This window comes from Apus apus, chromosome 4, assembly GCF_020740795.1.
Source record: "Apus apus isolate bApuApu2 chromosome 4, bApuApu2.pri.cur, whole genome shotgun sequence".
NCBI classification, from domain to species: domain Eukaryota; kingdom Metazoa; phylum Chordata; class Aves; order Apodiformes; family Apodidae; genus Apus; species Apus apus.
Window position 1 is genome coordinate 36500747 of NC_067285.1, and position 19595 is coordinate 36520341.

Consider the following 19595-nt stretch of genomic DNA (forward strand, 5'->3'; position numbering starts at 1 on the left):
GTTGAGCATCTATAAGCAGCTTACTGACCTCTATTCAGATGTGGTTAGTTAGGGTCAGATGTGACCCTGGGTGTATCTCTTACCCTTTCAGCAGCAGCCTGACAGCTGAGCAGGAGCAGAGAGCTCCATCAGGGATGAGCACTTCTTGTTGGCAGAGCTGACACTGAGCAGTAGTAGTGATGGTTGGACTTGAGGATCTTAAAGGTCTTTTCCAGCCAGAACAATTCTGCGATTACTCAGCTGCCTTCCAGATTATTTCTCCTCAGTTCCAGCTTTGAGCTTCAGGAAGCCTTTATTTCCAGAGTCAGGTCAAAGTGATAAGCAGTCGCCTCCTCTGAGTAGGATCTGTAGTGTCTGGGGTTTGTGATGATTTGCTTTTGAGGTGAAGAATCCTGCTGGGCTGTCAGCAATGGGGAAACCTGTTGCTTTAGGCAAATCACAGTTCCTCGAGCCTGTGTTAGCAATACCAGCCTGAGAAAGGGCAGCACATTGTGTCCAGGTAACTTCATTCTTGTTTTGTCTCTCATGCCAAGTAGCAGCAGCAAACACACCCCACATCATCACAGGCACTATGGCCTTGCTTCCCCTTCTGCACTGAAGATTCTCTCTGACTGACTGCAGTGAAGTCTGGCTGATAATGTGTATCCAGAAGCAGTTCCTCCCTCCCTGGAGAGCTTTAATTCCTTCGTGGAGACAAACGATGTTGTTTTGACCTTTGGCTACTTGTCAGAATAGATCCTTGTGCTGTATTGAGTAAATGGGTCTTTTGTCTTTTGGGGGCTTTTTTTTCTTGCTAATCATGGCCACACAAAACTATCAGAGAAGTGTAAGCATCTCTCAAAACACAGAGTGGTGCTAATTTTAAGAAATATGAATTCCAAATTGCTTGTGTTATCTTTTAAATCTGCAATATAGTGACTACTCAAGAGCAATTAAGAGTAAGAGGCTTATACACCTTCTATGCAACACAAAGCCTTCTTTATCTGATTGTTGTAGGTGCCATGGAAACTAAACACAGTGCTCCTCAAGTGGGCTTTGAGAAGTCCCTGGTCATCTTTGGATGATAAATCTTCATTTCAGTTGTTCTTTAGTTTTATATTATATCAGCAACAGCATTGATTTAATGCTGATAATCAATTCCATGTGCTGAATGTTAATAGAAAACTTTACAGATGGTTATATTAAAGAATTAAAAGGACTTTCTACTCTATGTTATTTACTCAAGCATAATTAAAAGTTTCACTAGACTGCTGTTTTTGCACTAGGTTAAGTTCAACATAATTCAAGCATCTGCCCTTTCCTTCAAAAACAAAACAAAACAAAACAAAAATTAAAAAAGTCCAGGCGTATCCTTAATAATAATGCAAATACCTAAATTGCTGTTCCCTAGTTTTGTTTAAACCATTTTTCTGGCACAAAATGTGAAAACAGAAAACTTGATAGACATAAATGCATTTGTCATGTACTTATGGCTCCAAGAAAATTAATTGAAACAACGACAAACAATTTCCCAGAAGTTCAGAAGCACAAAGCCTGTGGCAAAGTAATCATAGATAGCAAACTTAATTTTAACTCCTCCCTGCAGAGGAAGTATTAGGAAATGTGCAATATTATTAAGAATGTTGTTAAATGAAATTAGTAATAGAAGCTCCAAGCCAATTTCTAGCAAGTCCTGAGTGCACATGGAAAGTCCAGAAGTAGAAGAGAAACAGTTTCATGGCTTAAGCAGACGTGTGAAATAACAGCCTCTTTGCAGATGGTCTCTGTAGGTCTTTGAGCCAACAGAGAAGGTGACTGGGCTGGACCTCTCAGGAGAAGGCAAGGAAAACTGAATACACGCTCTGCTCCTCTCCCTTTGCTGAGTCCCATGGGGTGCACTGGCTCTCTGGCTTCTGGGGACTGGGGATTTCTTCTCATTCATTTGCAATCTAAAGCAAGAAAAGATCCCACAGATTGACTGGCCTTACTCATGCAATGAATCATATGCCCAGAGCAAATCTGAAGAAAAACATATTGTGCTTTGTAGATATGTATTTCTTTTCTTGCTAGTTATATTTCTAATTACATTATCTTTTCACCTCTCTCCAGAAAGAATGGCAATATGCATCCTTGTGTAGTCTCACAGAAGTGTACTAATTTTTATCTTTTTTCTCTCTTTCTGACTCCTAGGCGAGGATATGCACAGCAAGAGGTAAGGCATTTGCATTTAGGGTATTCATTACATCAACATACTCTTCCCATGCTGCTTGTGTTGTGAAATCCATGGCTACTGGATGTTTTAGAGGCCAGAAACAGAAAGTGGTTCCAACACTCAGAAGGCATAGAATCCCTGGGGGCTGGTAACTACCGTGGCACAAAATTGACCTCCAGGCTAGCAGGTTGCTTGACAAACTTCCAAAAACAGTTTCCCAGGGAATTCCTTCCGTGCTTGCTGTGGTTTTTTATGGCATTGCCTAATCAGCTGCTGCTGTCCACTGCTGTGGGCCTGGTACTGGGCTACACAGCCCTTCCTGCAGTGTAGCCTCTTCCTGCAGCATCTTTTTCTCCAGCAGTGAGTAGCACGAGGAGTTTCCTTCAGAAAGCCGATCCATTTAATAATTGGAAAGATTTCCAAAGTACATTCAGTCATAAAGGCTGATACTGCTGAGAGCTGGGTCAGTTTTACTCATCTTAAGATGTGCCTCTGGAGCCTACTGCTCCCTCTTCAGTAGTGTTTCTAAATTGCAAGCTTTCTGCTGGGATTGTTCCTCCCTTTGCAGACCTGATTTGTGTCTCTTAATTCAGACACAGAACTTCCCCATCTCTCAGGGTTTGGTTTTGGCCAAGAAACTTGACCAGAATCGTGTCACCAGCTTTTAGGAGGAGTGTGGAGAAAATGGCACTGATTTTCCTGAGTAAATCTGAGCCTAGTTTTCAAAACAGCAAGTGAAGTGTTGCAGTAGAAGCTTGTGTAAGAAATCAAATTACTTCAGGTTCGTAATAGCTGAATCACAGACTTCTCTACAGATTTGCTTTCTACTTGTTTTGTCTGCCATTGTCTCCACCACAGACTATGCGACAGCTCTCCGGGCTCTCATAGAAGTTCTTGGGTTCAATAATTTAGAGAATCAACACAAAAACTGGGAATTTAATTTTATATTAGGCAAAAGAAATAGTGGACTGTAAAGCGATTTCAGTACATTAGGTGCTTAGCAGTGTCCTGCTTCTCACTGAGTGTGGGAGTAGCCAGGTGACTGCTGTACAAAAGGCTCTCCAGGACCTGTGGTTTCAGGACTTCTTGTCAACCTCATTTCAAACACAAATGACCTGCCCTTTAATTGTTGCTGCCTCGTTAACCCCTTTCTAATTTTCTTTTGTAGCAACAACAGTTGCTGAGACCTTCTCTTCTCAGACCAGAGGTATCACTATTTTTGATTTCTTAAATAGTCTATAACTTCATTGATGGCTTATATATCATTTCCTAATAAAAACCTCTGTCCTAGCTAACTTTTCCCCCCCAGCTCCTTAAGATGAAACGTCAGGTCCTAAAATTGTTACCCCATTTATGTTGTTAGAATAAAATGCCTGAAATCTGCTGTATCTTGGTATTTTCCCCTTGGACATCTTTCTTTTGCTGACATGGACTTCATCACACAGCCTGAGAGCTTTCCTAGTTTCATGTCCAGACTCCCAGACAGAAAGATTTCCTTGCTGCCCAACCACGATCTATTTTTTCAGATGTCAGTTGACTGATAATTGATTATTGCACCTAGAGATGAACTGAGCAGCCAGCCTGCCAAGGTCGTGGAACCACTTGCACGCTGCCAAGGCAGCTCTGGATTACAAACCAAGTACTTTCTGTTTCAAATCTTTTAGAGCCAATGCCATTTCCAGAATAAGCAGTAGAGCAAATTTTGTGAGACGTTGCTACTGATGGTACAGAACGGTGATTGTTTCTGCAGTCATTAGAAGTCACTACAATGTGATGCTCTGACACAGCTTCACTGGACAGGAGAAGAACCTCTAGGAAGCTGTGAGACAGAGATGATGTGAAGTCCTTTGCCAAAACCCAAGCCCTGCTGCTCTGTGTTGATTCAACAGTTCAGAGATATCCCACAGAGCAGCCTAACCCCAGTGTGTGAAAGGAGCTAAAGATCACCCTGGCACTTTTGTGGGACACAGATCAGTACTTCACTTAGTCCAAGGCTGCTCATGATTGTTGATGGTTGAGAAAACAGTAAAGAGACAGACCTGGAAAACGGTGTAAGTAAAATAGCCCTCCTCTTTCAATGCAGCATTTTCCTTTCAGAGAAAGACAAGAAGTGACAGTGTATTTGCTGTGGGTCCAGATTACTGACTGAGGGTTTGTACAGGGTGAGACAGTGTCCCACCCCAGAGCAGTGTCTGCATTGAGCTGCTTTTAGAAGAGTCACTCCCAAGGAACACAGCAGGGAAGGGGCATGTAAAGCTCCTGTTGGCTTCACGTTGTGATTCTTGACCGTTGTCAGTGTTCCTCAAACTATGAGCATTTTTTATTTTGCTTGTTTGCATTTTGAGATACTGTTCTTTGTGCCTTTTTCATCAGTCATTGCCGTGTACGGTGTTTCCATTCATTCAGTGTTTCTCTTTTGACAGGAGTTAAGTATGGAGTCTGGGATTGATCCAGGGCAGGAATACTATGGGCAAGATTACTACAGTTATGAGCATGGGTATATTTTCTTTTTCCTATATGTTTCTGAAAATGCTGCTTTTCCGGATTGATGATGTTTAATAATATTACAGCATCTAATCTGGAGACTTTGCTTCGTCTCTAGATTACTTTCATTTTTATCAGCCCATGAAGGCTTGGGCTGATAACAAAACTCTCTTTAAAGGCTAAAGGGGTGTTGTAGAATTCCCTGCTTCTTTAGGAATCTCCCTATTGCATTGCAGAGTGTATCCCCCTGGTTTTATATTCACTTTTTTATTTGCATCTATCTGCTGTTTTGAGTCATCCTCTCCCCTTGGGTGGCTCACCAGCCTGAGCTCAGGGGCTGATGCTCCCTGCTCAGGTTCCAGCCAGTGTCTGGAAAAACATCACCCTGCCTTGTTCTGGCAATGCCCCTCTGACTGCAGGCCCTTCAGGGGTTATTGCTGTTCATGCAAACTTGCAGGGATTCTCCAGAACTGATCCCAAGGAACTTGCTTTTCCATCCCCTAATTTAAAACAAACAAACAAACAAAAGATCCCCCAAAAACCAGGTACCTGGAAAGGAGGTCATTGCACTTCTAGGGGATTTTTGGCTGATCCCAGAGCCCTGGCAGTTTGGGTCGCCCTCCAGCTGCAACAGGCTTAGCAAGAGCTTTCACACCTGTTACTGCTAAGCAAAAAGCAACTGTAATCATCTTCTGAACTGTGGAGAGAAGAGAGCAAAGACGTTGCTGTCCTTTGGGGTTGTCTGTGTGCATTTGTTGCTGTGTGGAGACACGTTGGTGCACGTGGTGAGGAGATGCTGGTGTTTCCTGCCAGGTATGAGCTGCCGCAGTACGGGAGCCGCCGCAGGCTGCTGTCTCCTTCGGGGATGTACGACGAGTACGGGGAGGTCGTGGTGGAGAGTGATGGTGGCTACTACTACAGCCCACATGGAACGACAGCAGAAGAGGTAAGTGGCTCTGGTGAGCTGAGTCTGTCGCTGCAACGAGGTGAAGGGCCATGAAACGTTTGCTCTCTGCAACTGCCTGAAAGAGGACGTGGGGTCAAGTTGTGCTCGGGGAGGTTCAGATTGGATATTAAGAAAAATTTCTTCACAGGAAGAGTGGTGAGGCCTTGGAACAGGCTGCCCAGGGAGGTGGGGGAGGCACCATCCCTGGAGGTGTTCAAAAACCATGTAGATGTGGTGTCTGGAGATGGTTTAGTGGTTGGGGGTTGTAGGGACGGTTGGACGTGATGATCTTGAAGGTCTTTTCCAACCTTGATGATTCTGTAATTGGATGATTTTAAACCCTGTCAAATGTTTTTTGTAATTGATGTGGATATTGTGTCCTATACAGACCAAGTAAGCAGCTCCTCCAGTGCTGATCATTGTTTGCCCTTCTGATGACTGGTAAAGTTTGTGTCAGCACCTCTTTCCCTTTTTCCAGAAATCAAAAGGAATTGCAAAGCTTATTTTAATATCCCCATCTGTTTTTCTTTCAGTGTAGACTTTTAGTTCAAAGAAAAACCCACATTGCCTTAGGTAATTCCATTTTGTATTGTTACCCTAATGGGTTATTACTAATATTCAGCCTGCAACTGGTGATTTTCCACTGAGAAAAGCAGTCACCTAAACTCATTTATCACAGAGTTCACAACTGAATGTACAGGATTTTTAAGCTGTCAGTGGCAGGCAGAAGAATGTTCACTTAAATGGTCCTTTTTTCTTTTTCTTTTTTTTTTTTCCTAAATCTAATTTTCAGAAATACTAGACTCTTAATCCATCACAGGGGTTTTAATTGAATGAGAAGAAATAACATTTCTAAGCCAGTATTTTTCCCTGTTGCAGAGTAAGGTAGTTGTGCACTTGCAGCCTATTCTAGAAGTAAATCTGTCCTCATAACTTTGCTAAAAAAGCTGTTCTGAAACAGGTAAGTTGGTTTTGGTGCTGGGAAAAATGTTCTGTTTGAGCCTGATGACTTATTTTAGGGTACAAGTTTTCACATTAACTACCTTTCGAATTGTAATCAAGTTCAATTTTCATAATTTGCAGGGGATGAGTCAAGGCAGAGTTCCTTCAAGCGGAGGTATAAGCCAGAGAGCAGGGGCTCAAATAGAAGGTAGACCTTTAGGTGGTGGGATGGATCTCAGACATGTTTCTGGAAGAGCATATAGGACCAGCCAGGGGAAAAGGAAACTGAAAGGAGTGATGCATTTAAGTCGTGTGGCAGTCAGTGCTCACAAACCAGTAGGAAGAACTGAGTCTGCTCGTTCTCCATGGAAGAAAGCAAAGATATTCCCAATGATTCTGCAGAAAGTGAAAGCTGGTAGGAAGGATTCCAGTTATGCCAAGTTGATGTCAGCTCGCCAAGTGGATGGTGAGAAAAGCATGATTATCAGGGGAAGTTACTTCCAGAAACCGACCGATGAGAGACCTTCCATGAGAAAACTGAATCATGTGTTGAAACGCATTAGTGTCTCCAGGAAATTTCAGGAGCCTGTTGGCACAGATTTAGTGCCTGCAAGAGGAAAAGAGGAGGAGGAATATGAAAGAGATGAAGCAAAATCAGGAGTTTCGATAAGTATCACGGCAGAAAGTGAGCCTGAGGAGAGTGATTATGAGAAGAAAAAGAGGAGAAGAAAACACACCTCAGATGAATCGTCTGTGAAGAGCAGTAGCTCCAGCTCAGATTCAGAAGATAAAGACTATTTGAAAGTAACCCTTGACCAAGATGAAGCCACTGAAAGTACCGTGGACTCGGATGAAGACACTGGGCATGACTTTGGGGATTCTGATGAAGACTCTGGATCCAGCTCTAGCAGCGAATCGGAGGAGGAATCATCTGAAGAGGACGATGATGAGGAAGACTCTGACAGTGATGAAAGTGGTAGCCTGTCAAAGAGCTCATCTACACAAAGTTCATACAGCAAATCTGGGAACAGTGAGTCCAGCAGCAGAAGAAGCAGTGAAAGGTCAAGTGTAAGAAGTAGGGGAGGGAGCTCTCATGGCAAAGGGAGGCGGTCCAGCCAGAAATCAAGTATTAGCACTAATGCATCAAGTAGCGACAGGGACACGAGCTACAGGAAAACTTCAGGATCCAGCTATAAGAGTAAAACCTCCTCTGCCAGCCTTGACATTGAAGACACAATAGAGGAGGTGTCAGAAGAAGATGAACAAGCGGACATGGAGCAAGACAGTGCGAGCCCCAGGGGGGTGGCAGATAATTCAAAAAAGGCTGTTTCAGAAGCACCTGCCAATGCAAAAACTGCTGCTACTGGAGAAGACAAGAGAGGAAAATCAGTTAGTAATGGTGAGGATAGAGCAGATGAAGGCACAGAAGAGGCTGAGACAGATGCTAGTGAGAGGGAGGAAACTGTCAGTAAGCATGAATCTTCTTGTCTGGAAAGTGAAATTAGTGTTACTTCCAAAGGGACAAAAAGCACAGGTAGTGCTACCACTGGTAAAACTGATACTGAGAATCAAAGTTCTGACAGCAACATGGAAAGGAAACAAATAAGAAAAAAGCCCCAGGAAAACAGTCAGTCTCAGTCAGATGGGACCCTGGATACTGGGGTTACGGAGACACAGACTACTGGGGATTCCACGTCCTTTTAAAAAGGAGCAACAGTAGGTGGACGTTTTGCAGTAAGGAGTGCTCTTGTTTGCTGTGCCTTCTGTGTGGACTTTCCTCAATAGGCCCTTGACTAGAGCCAGGCAAAAAAAAAGGGAAATGTCAGAGCTTCTTGCTTTGGCATTTGAACCCTAAGGACAGAAACACAGAAAATTTAGCATTTGAACCCTAAGGACAGAAACACAGAAAACCAAACGAATGTCCTTCCTCTGGGAGATGGTTCAGGAATACCTGGTGGTGGATTTAGAAGGATTAATCTTCACTGAGCAGTGACAGGAAGAAGTACATCTTTTTTTCTCTGCTAATTTCAAGCATGTAGGTAGAGGCATTGTGTTGATGCTTAGCTGTAATCCTTCCTGCATCATGCACATTGGGAAGCAAAGTAACTTGGCATTTTGCATTAGCTGTGATGGAAAGCTTGAGGAGCCTGAGGGCACAGACCTATTAAGGGCCCTGTGCTCATGCAGGTCATGTCTGCCACCAAATGGAACACTGCAGGAAGGAGAAGGGGCAAAAGACAGTTCAGGGAATAACAGGAATGATGACAGGGATGAAAACACAACTCATACATGGTTTCAGCATCTGTTCCCCTGCCATACAGCGTGTGCTCATCTTCAGAGGAGTTTTCTGCTGTAAACATGAGTCCTGTTTGCAGGGAGGAAAACTGAAATGGCAGCAAAGCAACACTCCCAGAACTGCAGAGCATTACTAGCAGAGCTGGGATTAAACCCTTTCTGGAGCTTGAGATTCAGGTTTCAGGTACCAATGGTGTATAAAGCAGGAATGAAGAGGCAGGTGTACAAAGTGAGCTCGGTCAGAAAAGGAAATGGATTCCATGTTCCAACCTCTGCCCTTCCCACCTAACAGCACAGTGACATTATCCTTTTGTTTTAAACATCTCTTTAAAAGTTTGAGATGTGTCACGGGAAGGCAGTGCTGAAGGTAACCATCACCTCTCTTCTATATTTTGGTGTCTACCCTTTGAAATGTAGTAAACTGGAGTATCTGACATCACTCAGCAGAGAAGTCTTGCAGCACTTTTGCTGACTCAGAATGAGTTGTGCTCAGAATGAGCAGAACTGTGTAGGCAGGACTGCTGTCACTGACAGCACAAGTGACCTGTATGATGTTTTCATGCAAGCAGCAACCTCTGCATGGTGTGCTTCCTCATGGAGCTCTCACCAGTGCTGTCAGCACAGGGAGTGTGAAAGCTCTGACTACACACAAACTGTCTGTGCTCAATTGCACTGGTGTCAACAGCCACAGAGCTGCTTCTCAACCACTACATTTATCCAGCTACGCCATAAGAAGCCTAAATAAAATTAAGGCTTCAAGCCAGTATTGGCTTAGCCTTGTGACTGAGTACATTAAAGCTAGCACAGATTCTGGCATATGCACCAAAGCTCTGCCAGGAAGTCTCTGTTAGATGAGTGGAGAGGAATGTTTGCATTTTTAAGCTTCTTGAGCCTGCTGTGGAGTTACCCTGGCAGGACAATCAGTGTTGAGCTGCATAGCATGACACCAGCTTTTCAACTGCTGTCTTGAATTCCAGTTGAAATGTGAACTAGATTTATGATCACTTACCTGCTTTTTTTGTATTCCCATATAGCACAAAGTTGTAGCCTCACACAGTTACAAAGTTTTAACTTAAATCCCATTTAAACTTTTCATCCACCTGAGTCTATTTGTGTGAAGAAAATGGTATGTCTTTATCAGGAACAAAAGAACAGGCATCTAAGTAACTGTACAAAACATAACTTCTCAAAAACTGAAGAGTAATTATCACCTGTTTGTACCTTGCATGAGTTTCTTTCTCTAAAAACTGACTTTTCTTGCATGTATGTGCATGTGTTGCAGTGGGAGTTAACTGGGATGGTATCTGCTGCCTTAGTGAACCAACAGTTTTCTCATCATTTGTTCAGGAATGAGTGTAGCTTGTTTCAGTGTAGTGCAAGGAGGCAGTTATTTTTAAAAAGATCAATTACAAATTAAAATAAATAAGGGGGTTTGTGTAATCACTATTAGTACAAAGTCACAGCAACATGGACATTGTTGGCATTAACTCTTTAAAACGTATATAAATTATATACAATCTAAAATCTCATTTCTCCCCCACTTTCCATTTAATAGCAAAAGCATCTCCATTGATTCCACCCCACTGGAACTGGCACAAAGCCTTTTATCAAGCCTTTCTTTTTCAAACCAGGCAATTTGGCCAATGTTGTGCCTGAGAATTTCCCTTGTGGAGGTGCCAAGGTCTTTCTGTGATTGATCTGTTGTGCGTATAAACCAGCCCTACTCAAGGCCACTGGATTTCCACTGGAGTAATGCTCTGAAAGAAAACTTCTAAGGCCCTCCTAGCATTTACCCATTAGTGCAATAGTTTCTTAGAAGTATCACTTACACAGTGGCTTCACCATTGATTCTTTCCAGCTGCTGTTGGAAGGGTAATTAATCTAGTTGGTTTTCATCTCAGTTTGTAAGACAGCCTGAGACATTGCTTTATCAAAATGTGACTGGCTTACCAATACCATGATTTACAGAAGTCTTCTTTCAGCAAGTGAGGTCTCCATTCTCAGAGCTCTCCATAGATGGGGCACTTTGACATAATGGGAGCACAGCTGAAGGCATCTTAAAAAAATATATAAAAATAAAATGGTCACCACTTTCCAAGCCTGTAGGAAAAACATGACAGTTTTCATACACTATCTGACTGACATTATGCAGTTCATGGGTTTATCTTTCTTAGAACTTTTTAGTACAAAAAACCTGTTTGTGTGTTCAGGCATTAGGTGTGTATGATAGTGGCAGAGAGTGGTAATCAGAACAAGCAATACCTGTGTACAGCCTCAGAGGAATGGTACAAAGGACTGTGTTACTAAAAATTCATAGGAGTGTCTAGATGAAAGGCAAGATAAAGAACAGATCAGGGCAGGAAACTGTAAGAAACAGTGCTGAGATTTAATAACGTTTCTGTCTGTTGTCACACAGTGGGCCAGGAAGAAAAGGATCAAGTTGATAGTTGACCCAGAGTACGAGACCAGCTCCACCGGAGAAGACAGCGCTCCCGACTCCAGCCAGAGGAATCGCCTTAACAACCCCAGCACTCAGAACAACATCAATGGCAACATCTACATTGCTCAGAATGGCTCTGTTGTCAGAACCCGTCGTGTTTGCCTTGGGAATAATTTAAAAGCCACCTCTCCAGTGAGGCTGGGGAAACAGTTCAAGAAACTGGACAAACTCGCAGTGACGCACGAGGAGAATGTCCCACTGAACACGTTGTCAAAGGGACCATCCTCTAGTGACAAAATGAACACGAGACCTTGCAGTGTCTCATTTGCTTCCTCCACTATAGGGGCTGAAAATCTAGTAACAAAGCCAGGGGGCTCCAAAATGAAAAGCACAGAAGAGCAGGAATCGGTTGTCGGTAACGAGAATGTCAAAGAGCCCCTGGAGTCACACAGTGAATACACACAGTCAGATGAAGAGGAGCTCTGGATGGGCCCCTGGAACAACCTTCACATACCAATGACAAAACTGTGATTTTATTATTTTATTTTCTTTTTTTAATTTTAATTTTTACTTCAGTTTATAATAAACTGCGCTTTTTATTGTCACTGAGGAAAATGGATGGAATTTGTATTGTGCACACCCATGGTATCCAACAGACAACATGCTTTAAGGTTTGAAAACAAAACTTGCACTCACATTTGTACCTATTAATTGTCCCCCCCAACAACTCTTTTGACAGCCTCCCATTTCACTAAACAATACTTCATTTAAATTAATTAGGTTTTTTGGCTCTTGATTTCTTGTTTAATAAACAGTAAACTACTAATAAATGCACAGCAACATTTGGTTACCTTTTCAGACAGTTCTATACATGCCTAGCTTGTTTTTCTGTATGGTACTTGTGGCTATACTGTTTAGATTTGGAAATTGTCTATTTATGTTCAAGATTTATATCCAGAAATCTTGATTCTGAACTCAGAGTAATAAATTAAAAATAAATCCATGAAAGTCAATGGAGCAAATCCGTGGCTGGCTTAAGTTTCAGTAACAGTACCAAAGTCAATAGTGAGTACCCAGCTTGTGCAAGCAGAGGAGATCACTCAAGACCCGAAGAGAGAGAGTGGAATCAGGGTTAGCACTGTTACACAGAGAAGTGAACAGAAGATTAAATAAGATAAAAATCGCAAAGAGGAAGGAAATGTGCAGCAATTAATCTTATTCAGAGTTACCTGGCCCTGGTTTGTTCATTTTGGTTTTTGTGAATTAGCTCATTCCAATTTTCTTCTCTAGTCAATTCATCATCTTTTCATCTCTCCCCACATCACTTCTGTTTTCTCCTTTATATGGTCTTTAGCTCTGCTTTTTATGCTCCATCAATAATTGTCAGCCTATGGCTATATTCCTCCAAAATAAACCAGGATGATACACGACTCTGTGTGATAGAAACAGGCATTAAAGGGTAATTAATAGGAAGGGGATGGATACATTTTCAAGCCCAGCTAGCTGCTGGGTTAAATGGTACAATCACCATTCCACTCCAATAGTGTTGAACATAAACCTGCTGAAAAGACAAATGGATCACGGGGAAGAGGATAAGAAGTGAATATTTTACGAGTCTAATCTGCATAAATGGATCTGTGAAGGTCATTGGGTGCCAGAACACACACAGACAATTGTTCCCAAAACTTTATCACTTGTAAAACACACTACATACATTTTGGCATCTGCTTTTAATTTGTAGTTGTACCTCAAAACTGAGTGTTACAGCTTGAATAATAGGGAGCTGAGAAATGCCACTGTTGATGGTCACCAAGTAATAGCTAGAAGACACTAGCAGTCCAGAGCAAAATTGTTTTCTCTGATGTGACACAGGAAAAAAAACAAGGAGATAAATGATCACAGGAGAAAAGTGTCCTGTTGTATTATGGAAACTTTTTTTCAGGGTAAAATCAAACTAGTTGGGAGAAAAAAGTGGATCCCTCAAGAAAGATGGGAAGAGTCAACAGATAAATGTGAGCAATTAGTAACCAAATGATTGGCTTAATAATTCTTTCCCTGGTGCTGTAGTGGAGTTTCACTACAAGAGCTGGATGACAATGGCTGTTGGTCCTGCTCTGACAGTCAGGGGGTTTCTGCTGCTGTGCTGCTGCTTGCTTTCCCCTCCCACAGGTTCCTGAGATTCCTCAGAATGGCTGTTTTCAGGAGCTGTTTGCATGTTCTGCTGATGTAAATGTGGCATTTCTGTCAAATATCTCCTTTTCCAGCTGAGGTTTCTGACCAAATATTTTGAGAGCTGGTGCTTGTTTTTAGGCATGAGAAAATCAATGCAGCCCACCCTGCAAGGGGGGAAAAAAACCAAACAAAACAGGTGATGAGGTTTTTCTTTCTCCTGACTCTATTACCCTGGCATATTTGAACTTGGTACCTAACAAGAACTAGTTGGAGTTCAGCTGTAGCCTGAGTATACAGATAAGGATGATGGAAGAAAAAGAAAAAGTAAAAAAAAAGTCTATTCTTTGAAGTAACTAGTAAAATGTTACATTTTAATCCTGTTTAAGATACTGTTATTATTTCACTACATCATTTTTATTGCAAGATCTGTCAGTTCTGTTCTTACTAAACAATTCAGTAAGATCAAATATCCTTTTTAGAGAAACATTTTCTCCTCTCTGCTCTGTTTTTTGAGCAAATAAAAAAAAAAAAAATTGTTTCTGTTTCTAGAGACCTGCAGCTTTTCCAGCCTCAGCTCTAGCTCTGAAGGGTTGTCAAGCCTGACATTGGTGGTCTGGCTTTTGGAAGCCAAAACCTGTCAATACTGTCTCCCTGGTGCTGTCCAAGCACTCAGAACCTTTCTCACAAAGCAATAAGCATAAGATTCAGTAAGAAATGTCAATAAGCAATTTCACTTTCTAAGCAACGGGTGAGGTCTTAGCTAAACTTGTAGTGACTTTCAGAGCCTTCAATACTGTTGGCAGAGAGGCTTTGTGAAATCTTCCTCAGGGGCAGAAGATTCTGGGGAGTATTATTTCTTTTTTCTTTTCTGTGGATGGAATACCATAAATCAATGCAGAATTCCAGCTTGCTTTGTTTGGGGATGCCATGCAGTAAATTAATACAGGTTTTGGTCTGTGAGCAGGCAGTGGGTGCCAGAACCCACAGCAATAACACTCCAGACTGATACAGTAAAACAAAAAAAAAAGGTCACTAACACTTTTCCTTTGGGAATTGAAGTATTAGCATGGCTTTGGTGGATGCAGGAAGTAGAACAAAGTACCTGGGTCTTGGGATTTAATGTGTGGCTACTGAACCACTGGAATTTGTAAAGCTGATGCAAGGTCTGAGCATTTTTGCCTGGGTGGCAGAATGGCTCACTGGCTGACCCATCAAGGTGATGTTCATTGCTCCTGATGCTGATTTGATTGGTACATCCCTCCAAGCAGGCACTGATGGTTTTGGGGGTTTAGTACAGCACCTGCTACATAAGCAAGGATTAAATAACCAATGTGGTGGCTGTAGAAGGGCAGAACAGAATGTCAGGAGAAAAATAGAAACAACTCTTTTCCTTTCTTAAGGTATGTGCTACAATGAGCAAGACTGCAAAGAAAGACCTACTGATCAGTCAGGGACTGGTTAGGAAGCTTAAAATATTGATGCATTAATGGTAGATAGCCCTTGCACCCAGGATCTGCCTGAGTGGGGAAAGGACTGGGCAGCTGTGGAGGTGCTTTGTGTGTCCATCTTGGTGCCATCACAGTGTGATCACTCAGCAGCTCCTGGATTGAATCCTCCTGGAACCTGGTTTTGTAGATGAAAAACCTGTCCAGTCAGCAAAATGGAAGAGATGGGGGTGGAAGTCTTAACATTTATCAATGGGAGAACAGCATCAATCTCTGCCACAATTTCAGCTTACGTGGTACGTGTAGTGGGAACTGGATATTCTGGGCCTGTCACAGGCCACGAAGCTGCTTTCTGAAAAAAGTACCCACTGATGGGGGAATACAGATTGATACTTTTAAAAGTCCCTAATGGATCACAGCCATGGTGGTTCTGGTTTCTCGTAGTGGTCATCTCCAGGTTGCTTCTAGGTTATGATCTTCATGGTTGAGAAGCGGGTTCTCCTTTTTACATCTGTTTCTCTCTAGCGAATGTCAGTTGTAACTCCAAACTTTATCATTAAGTACACTTTGCAGCTGGTGGTGATAAATGCTTCTTACCTTGTAAGATTTACAGTTGGGCTGCAAATGAAGGTATAAATTGGAAAGCTTGCTCTTCAAGCCCTAGTTGATGGCTGTGCAGAGACTCACAGCTAGCCAGAGATGAAACTGGTGGCAGCTTTCTGCTGCTCAGCACAGGCTTGCTTGCTGACCCTTCAAAAGCTTCATGCAGAAATGGTGACTTCAACTTACTGTTATTACTGTCTCATTGTTTATAGCCTGAGAAGGACTTGCATTTATCAAGCACTATTGATAAACCACAAGGTTTGATAAACTGAAGGAACGGTGCCATTTGTCAACTGCATCTTGAAGGCAGCCACTTCTCAAAAGCCCATTAGATGAGGACTGAGGAATATTACCTTTTTTTCTTTATTACTGGAAGAAGAGAGTTTCAGTAATTTCACTGTTTGGACTAGGAGCACTAAGCCCAGCTGATCAAATGATAAAGCTGTAGCACAGGCCTGGATCAATGGTGTAGCAACAGTATGAGCAGAACCAGGTAATTTGCTCGCAGCAGAACAAACCCAGAGCTTTCAGGGTGGCACCAGCCTGGGAAGCTGAAAAGCAGTTGATTGTTCAAGCACTGACTGTTGCTCTTTATAATCACGTTGTCCCAGGAGTAACACCTGCTTGGAAACAGTAAGTGGTTCTGGCCCAAGGAGGGTTAATTTCTGTGCTCTCAACCTGGCAAGGAGCAGCAGTTTCCAGAGAGAGCTGCAGGAACCACACAGACCAAGTCTACCACAGCACTGTGGGCAGAAACATGGAGACCCGTGGAGTTACCATGCTTTGTGTATTCCTGTAAGTTTTAGCCAGTATTTGGCTTTCAGGAGGTCACACTGAGATTCCAGCTCCAGATTTGTTTGGAGTTAATATCAGCTGATAAGTGGTTTGCACTGTATTGATGTCTGATTGGGGAAGGGATGGTGTCTTGTACAGTGGCTCTTCTGCTGTTCTTCAAAGAGGGAAGGACAAGATCCTGTGTAAAATGGCTAAACCCCTTCCTCCTCAAAGCCCTGCTGAAGTGCTTGCAGAATAGAAACCGTTGCATTCTAAGGCAGCCAAGGTAAACCAAGAAGACTCTGGACATGGGACCTGGCAAAGTCGAAGGACAGGGCAGGTACTGGGCTTAGCTTATTGCAGCAGTTCCCAGGCAATTTGCAAGTGCCTGTTCTTGGCAGCCCTGTGAGTGCTGCAGAAGTACTGTCAGAATTTTTCGGGGGGATTTTTGGGGAGCCAGGACAGGATGCTTGTAGAGAAGGGCAGCTTTGGTGCAGGGTTAATGTTGGGTTGCTCTGAAGGGATGCTCAGTTTTGTTTCAAGAGTTTGGGGATAACATAAGCCTTTATACTGAGAACACCACAAAGTCCTGCTGGGCCTCAGTGATGCTGAGGTGGGTGTTCCACAGCTCATTGGTGAAATCCACCACTGGTTCTCCTCAGCAGTTAGATTTGCAGTACACATTCTCTCTCTGGCAGCTTGTAGATCATCTGCTGTCTTTTGAGGCATATAAATGAGGCAAGTTTCCATCCCAGAGCACAGTGGTGTCCCTAAGCACCCTGCAGCCAGGTGTCTCACAGCAGCACTCCCTGCAGCATTGTCGTTTGGCCCCAGCCATGAGGGTTGGAGCTGATGGTACTTCCTACGTGCAGGAGCTCAACCCAGCCTCCCACAGGTCCTGTGTCCTGTCACTGCTCCCCACTGGCAGGGGAGCTACTGGCAAGTTCTGTGCTGTGGGATATATTTAGTGGTTTATTTAGTGGTTCTCAGCCATGCCCTGCTACAGCTTCTCAGCGGGTCACTGGTTTTGGGGAGAAAATGTGGAAAACCCAGAGTTCAGCCATGACTGGCTGCCCTCCCTGAGGTAACACTTCAGATTCTCCTTTATGCCTGCCTTGAAGGCCAACAGGAGAGCTCAGAGAAACTCAGCTTTGCCATGCCATGATTACTTTATCAAAGAAAGACTCATTTCCTCGATAAAGGTCACGAAGGGAAATTGTATTAAGGTCATTATTTAATCTGATTAATATTTCACAGGCAGAAAGATTGTTATTTTTTAATGTATTCTATTTGAGAGACTAGACCTAGACAGCATCTCTCTACCAGCATTCACAAAGAGCTGTTTTACCCTAACTTGTTATCTCAGAAATGCTGGTAAGAGCCTGTTCTAAAGAAAAAGGAAAGTGCAAGTTTTAAAGATATAAAATATTAAGCAGAGTCTGCCTTGATTTAGTGTTGCACAAAGCTGCCACAGCATCCTAATTCTAGAAAGAGGCAGTAAATAAAATGGTGAATGCTGATTAATTACCACTGTTTAAATGAGGAACATGAAGTATAAGAATGCAGTAAACTACAAAGCTTAATACCATCATCGAGCCAAATGAGAGCAGTAAATATGTCTCCCATCAGTTTAGTGATATGTGTTTTTCCCTTGCAGACTGAAAAATCTGCATAGCTACACTATCAATATGCATAAATAAATGAGGATACACATTCTAAATAGGCATTAGGACACAGTGTGGCCTGTAGGCACCCTTGAAATACCTTCACAACGCGGTGACGTGCTGGTTGTGGGTAGGATTGTCCAGCCCAAGGGAGTGAGAGGAGAAGGAGGGAATAGAAATGGTGCTCCCAGATCAGAAGTTATGTTCAGAAGCAACACTTGGCTCGGCCACTGGCTCCTTCTTCCTTCCCTTTAAAAAGGTGAGCAAGGACAGGAGAGCCAGGGCTCTGTGCAGTGCATGGAGAGATATGCAGCCTAGCACAGGTGCCAGAGGACAGCCACCTGGCCATTGTGCTAATTATCCTGCCTAGATGACAAATTACTGTCTCTTTTTTTTTTTTTTTCAGGACTTAGAAGACAAGCCATGCCCTTGTTTCCTCGGAGGAAAGATGCATGTTCCCATGCTCTTTGTGCATGGACGTGTGTGTATCTGTGCACACACACCCCTACCTGCCCATCCATCCTTCTCCATCTCTAAATGTGCAGCTTTGACACAGGCTACTCAAGTGGATCTTCCTGTTAAAACAGGCTGCTGGCTGAGGGAAGACTACTGGAAATGAAAGATGGAAATTCTGATTAAGAAGCTGAACATATGTTAAAGGAGGGAGAAAGAGCAGAAGGATGAAATGTGCAGCAGTCCTTGTCACTCTGCAGAGCAGTGAGGGCAGCCCCTGGCAGCTGAGGAGGGGGGGCCATGTGGGTGCCACGGTGTGATGCGCACTGGGAGCACCCTGCAGCAGCAGGCACTCCGTGGGGTGCAGCACCTTGCCCCCCCTGCTCCCCCACGTGCTGTGGCTGTCACTGAACACAGAGCCAGAGCTGTCTGCCTGCTGCCCCTCGCCCAGGCGTGACTCCCCTTGAAGCTGGAGCACGTTGCTTGTGCTGCTGTGCAGGTAACACAGCTGGGGTTGTTGTGCCAAACCAGTCTGGGGCAGCAGGAGGCCAAGTGCTCAGCTGTAGTCCCACAAAGGCAAGCAGAAAAGTCACATTGATTTCAGCAGGTGACACAGCTCCTGATAACCTCCCTATCCTCAAGCTCATGCCAAGGTAGTTAATAGAGGAAAAAAAGGTGTAAAAAAAGCCCACAGCAAAGTGCCTGAGGTTTAAAAACAAGGTAACAGACTGCAAGTGCAAGGGAACACCCACCCCATCTGCTGCCACTGCAGGAAATGTCACCTTGATTTCTTGTGCCTCCTTCCCGGTGACCCGGCAAGTTGCCTGAGAAACAAGGGGAGGGCAAGACTGGCTTTTTAGGAGTTGTTTGTTTGTTTGGGTTTTTTGGGGGGGGATTAAACATGAATTCATCCTAGGCTGTGATGTATGTTCATCTGAGTGCTGCTAAGTTAGCCTCCATAAAAAGCCACACACTATTGTCACAATTTTGGGGCAACAACATCTAACAAATCATAGGAGAGAGCAGCTGAAACTACAGTCCTCCTAAATGTAGGAGCTGTATGGAACACACCTCTCTGCTGCTGGCAGTGCCCTGGGCACAGGGAAGTGCAAAACTCTGGCTGCTTCAGCTGGGTGGGTGTATCATTTCCAAATGTTAGACCTTTTTTGCTCCATCTAGAGATTGC

General features: G+C 43.4%; 1 protein-coding gene across 3 annotated transcripts in view; it reads left to right on the forward strand.

The window, feature by feature from the left end:
- The window catches only part of PCDH15 (protocadherin related 15), a 455276-nt gene extending 443373 nt beyond the window's left edge, over window positions 1–11903 (forward strand). For 2 of the 3 annotated variants that reach the window (XM_051618391.1, XM_051618392.1), the window contains 5 exons: window positions 2170–2191; window positions 3360–3398; window positions 4615–4688; window positions 5489–5621; window positions 11275–11903. In XM_051618391.1, coding sequence (XP_051474351.1) covers window positions 2170–2191; window positions 3360–3398; window positions 4615–4688; window positions 5489–5621; window positions 11275–11829 — 823 coding nt within the window. In that variant the 3' untranslated portion in view covers window positions 11830–11903. Of the gene's footprint in view, window positions 1–2169; window positions 2192–3359; window positions 3399–4614; window positions 4689–5488; window positions 5622–6704; window positions 8151–11274 lie in introns of all 3 variants that reach the window. The other variant, XM_051618393.1, reaches the window with a different exon arrangement.
- The last annotated feature ends 7692 nt before the right edge of the window (window positions 11904–19595 follow it).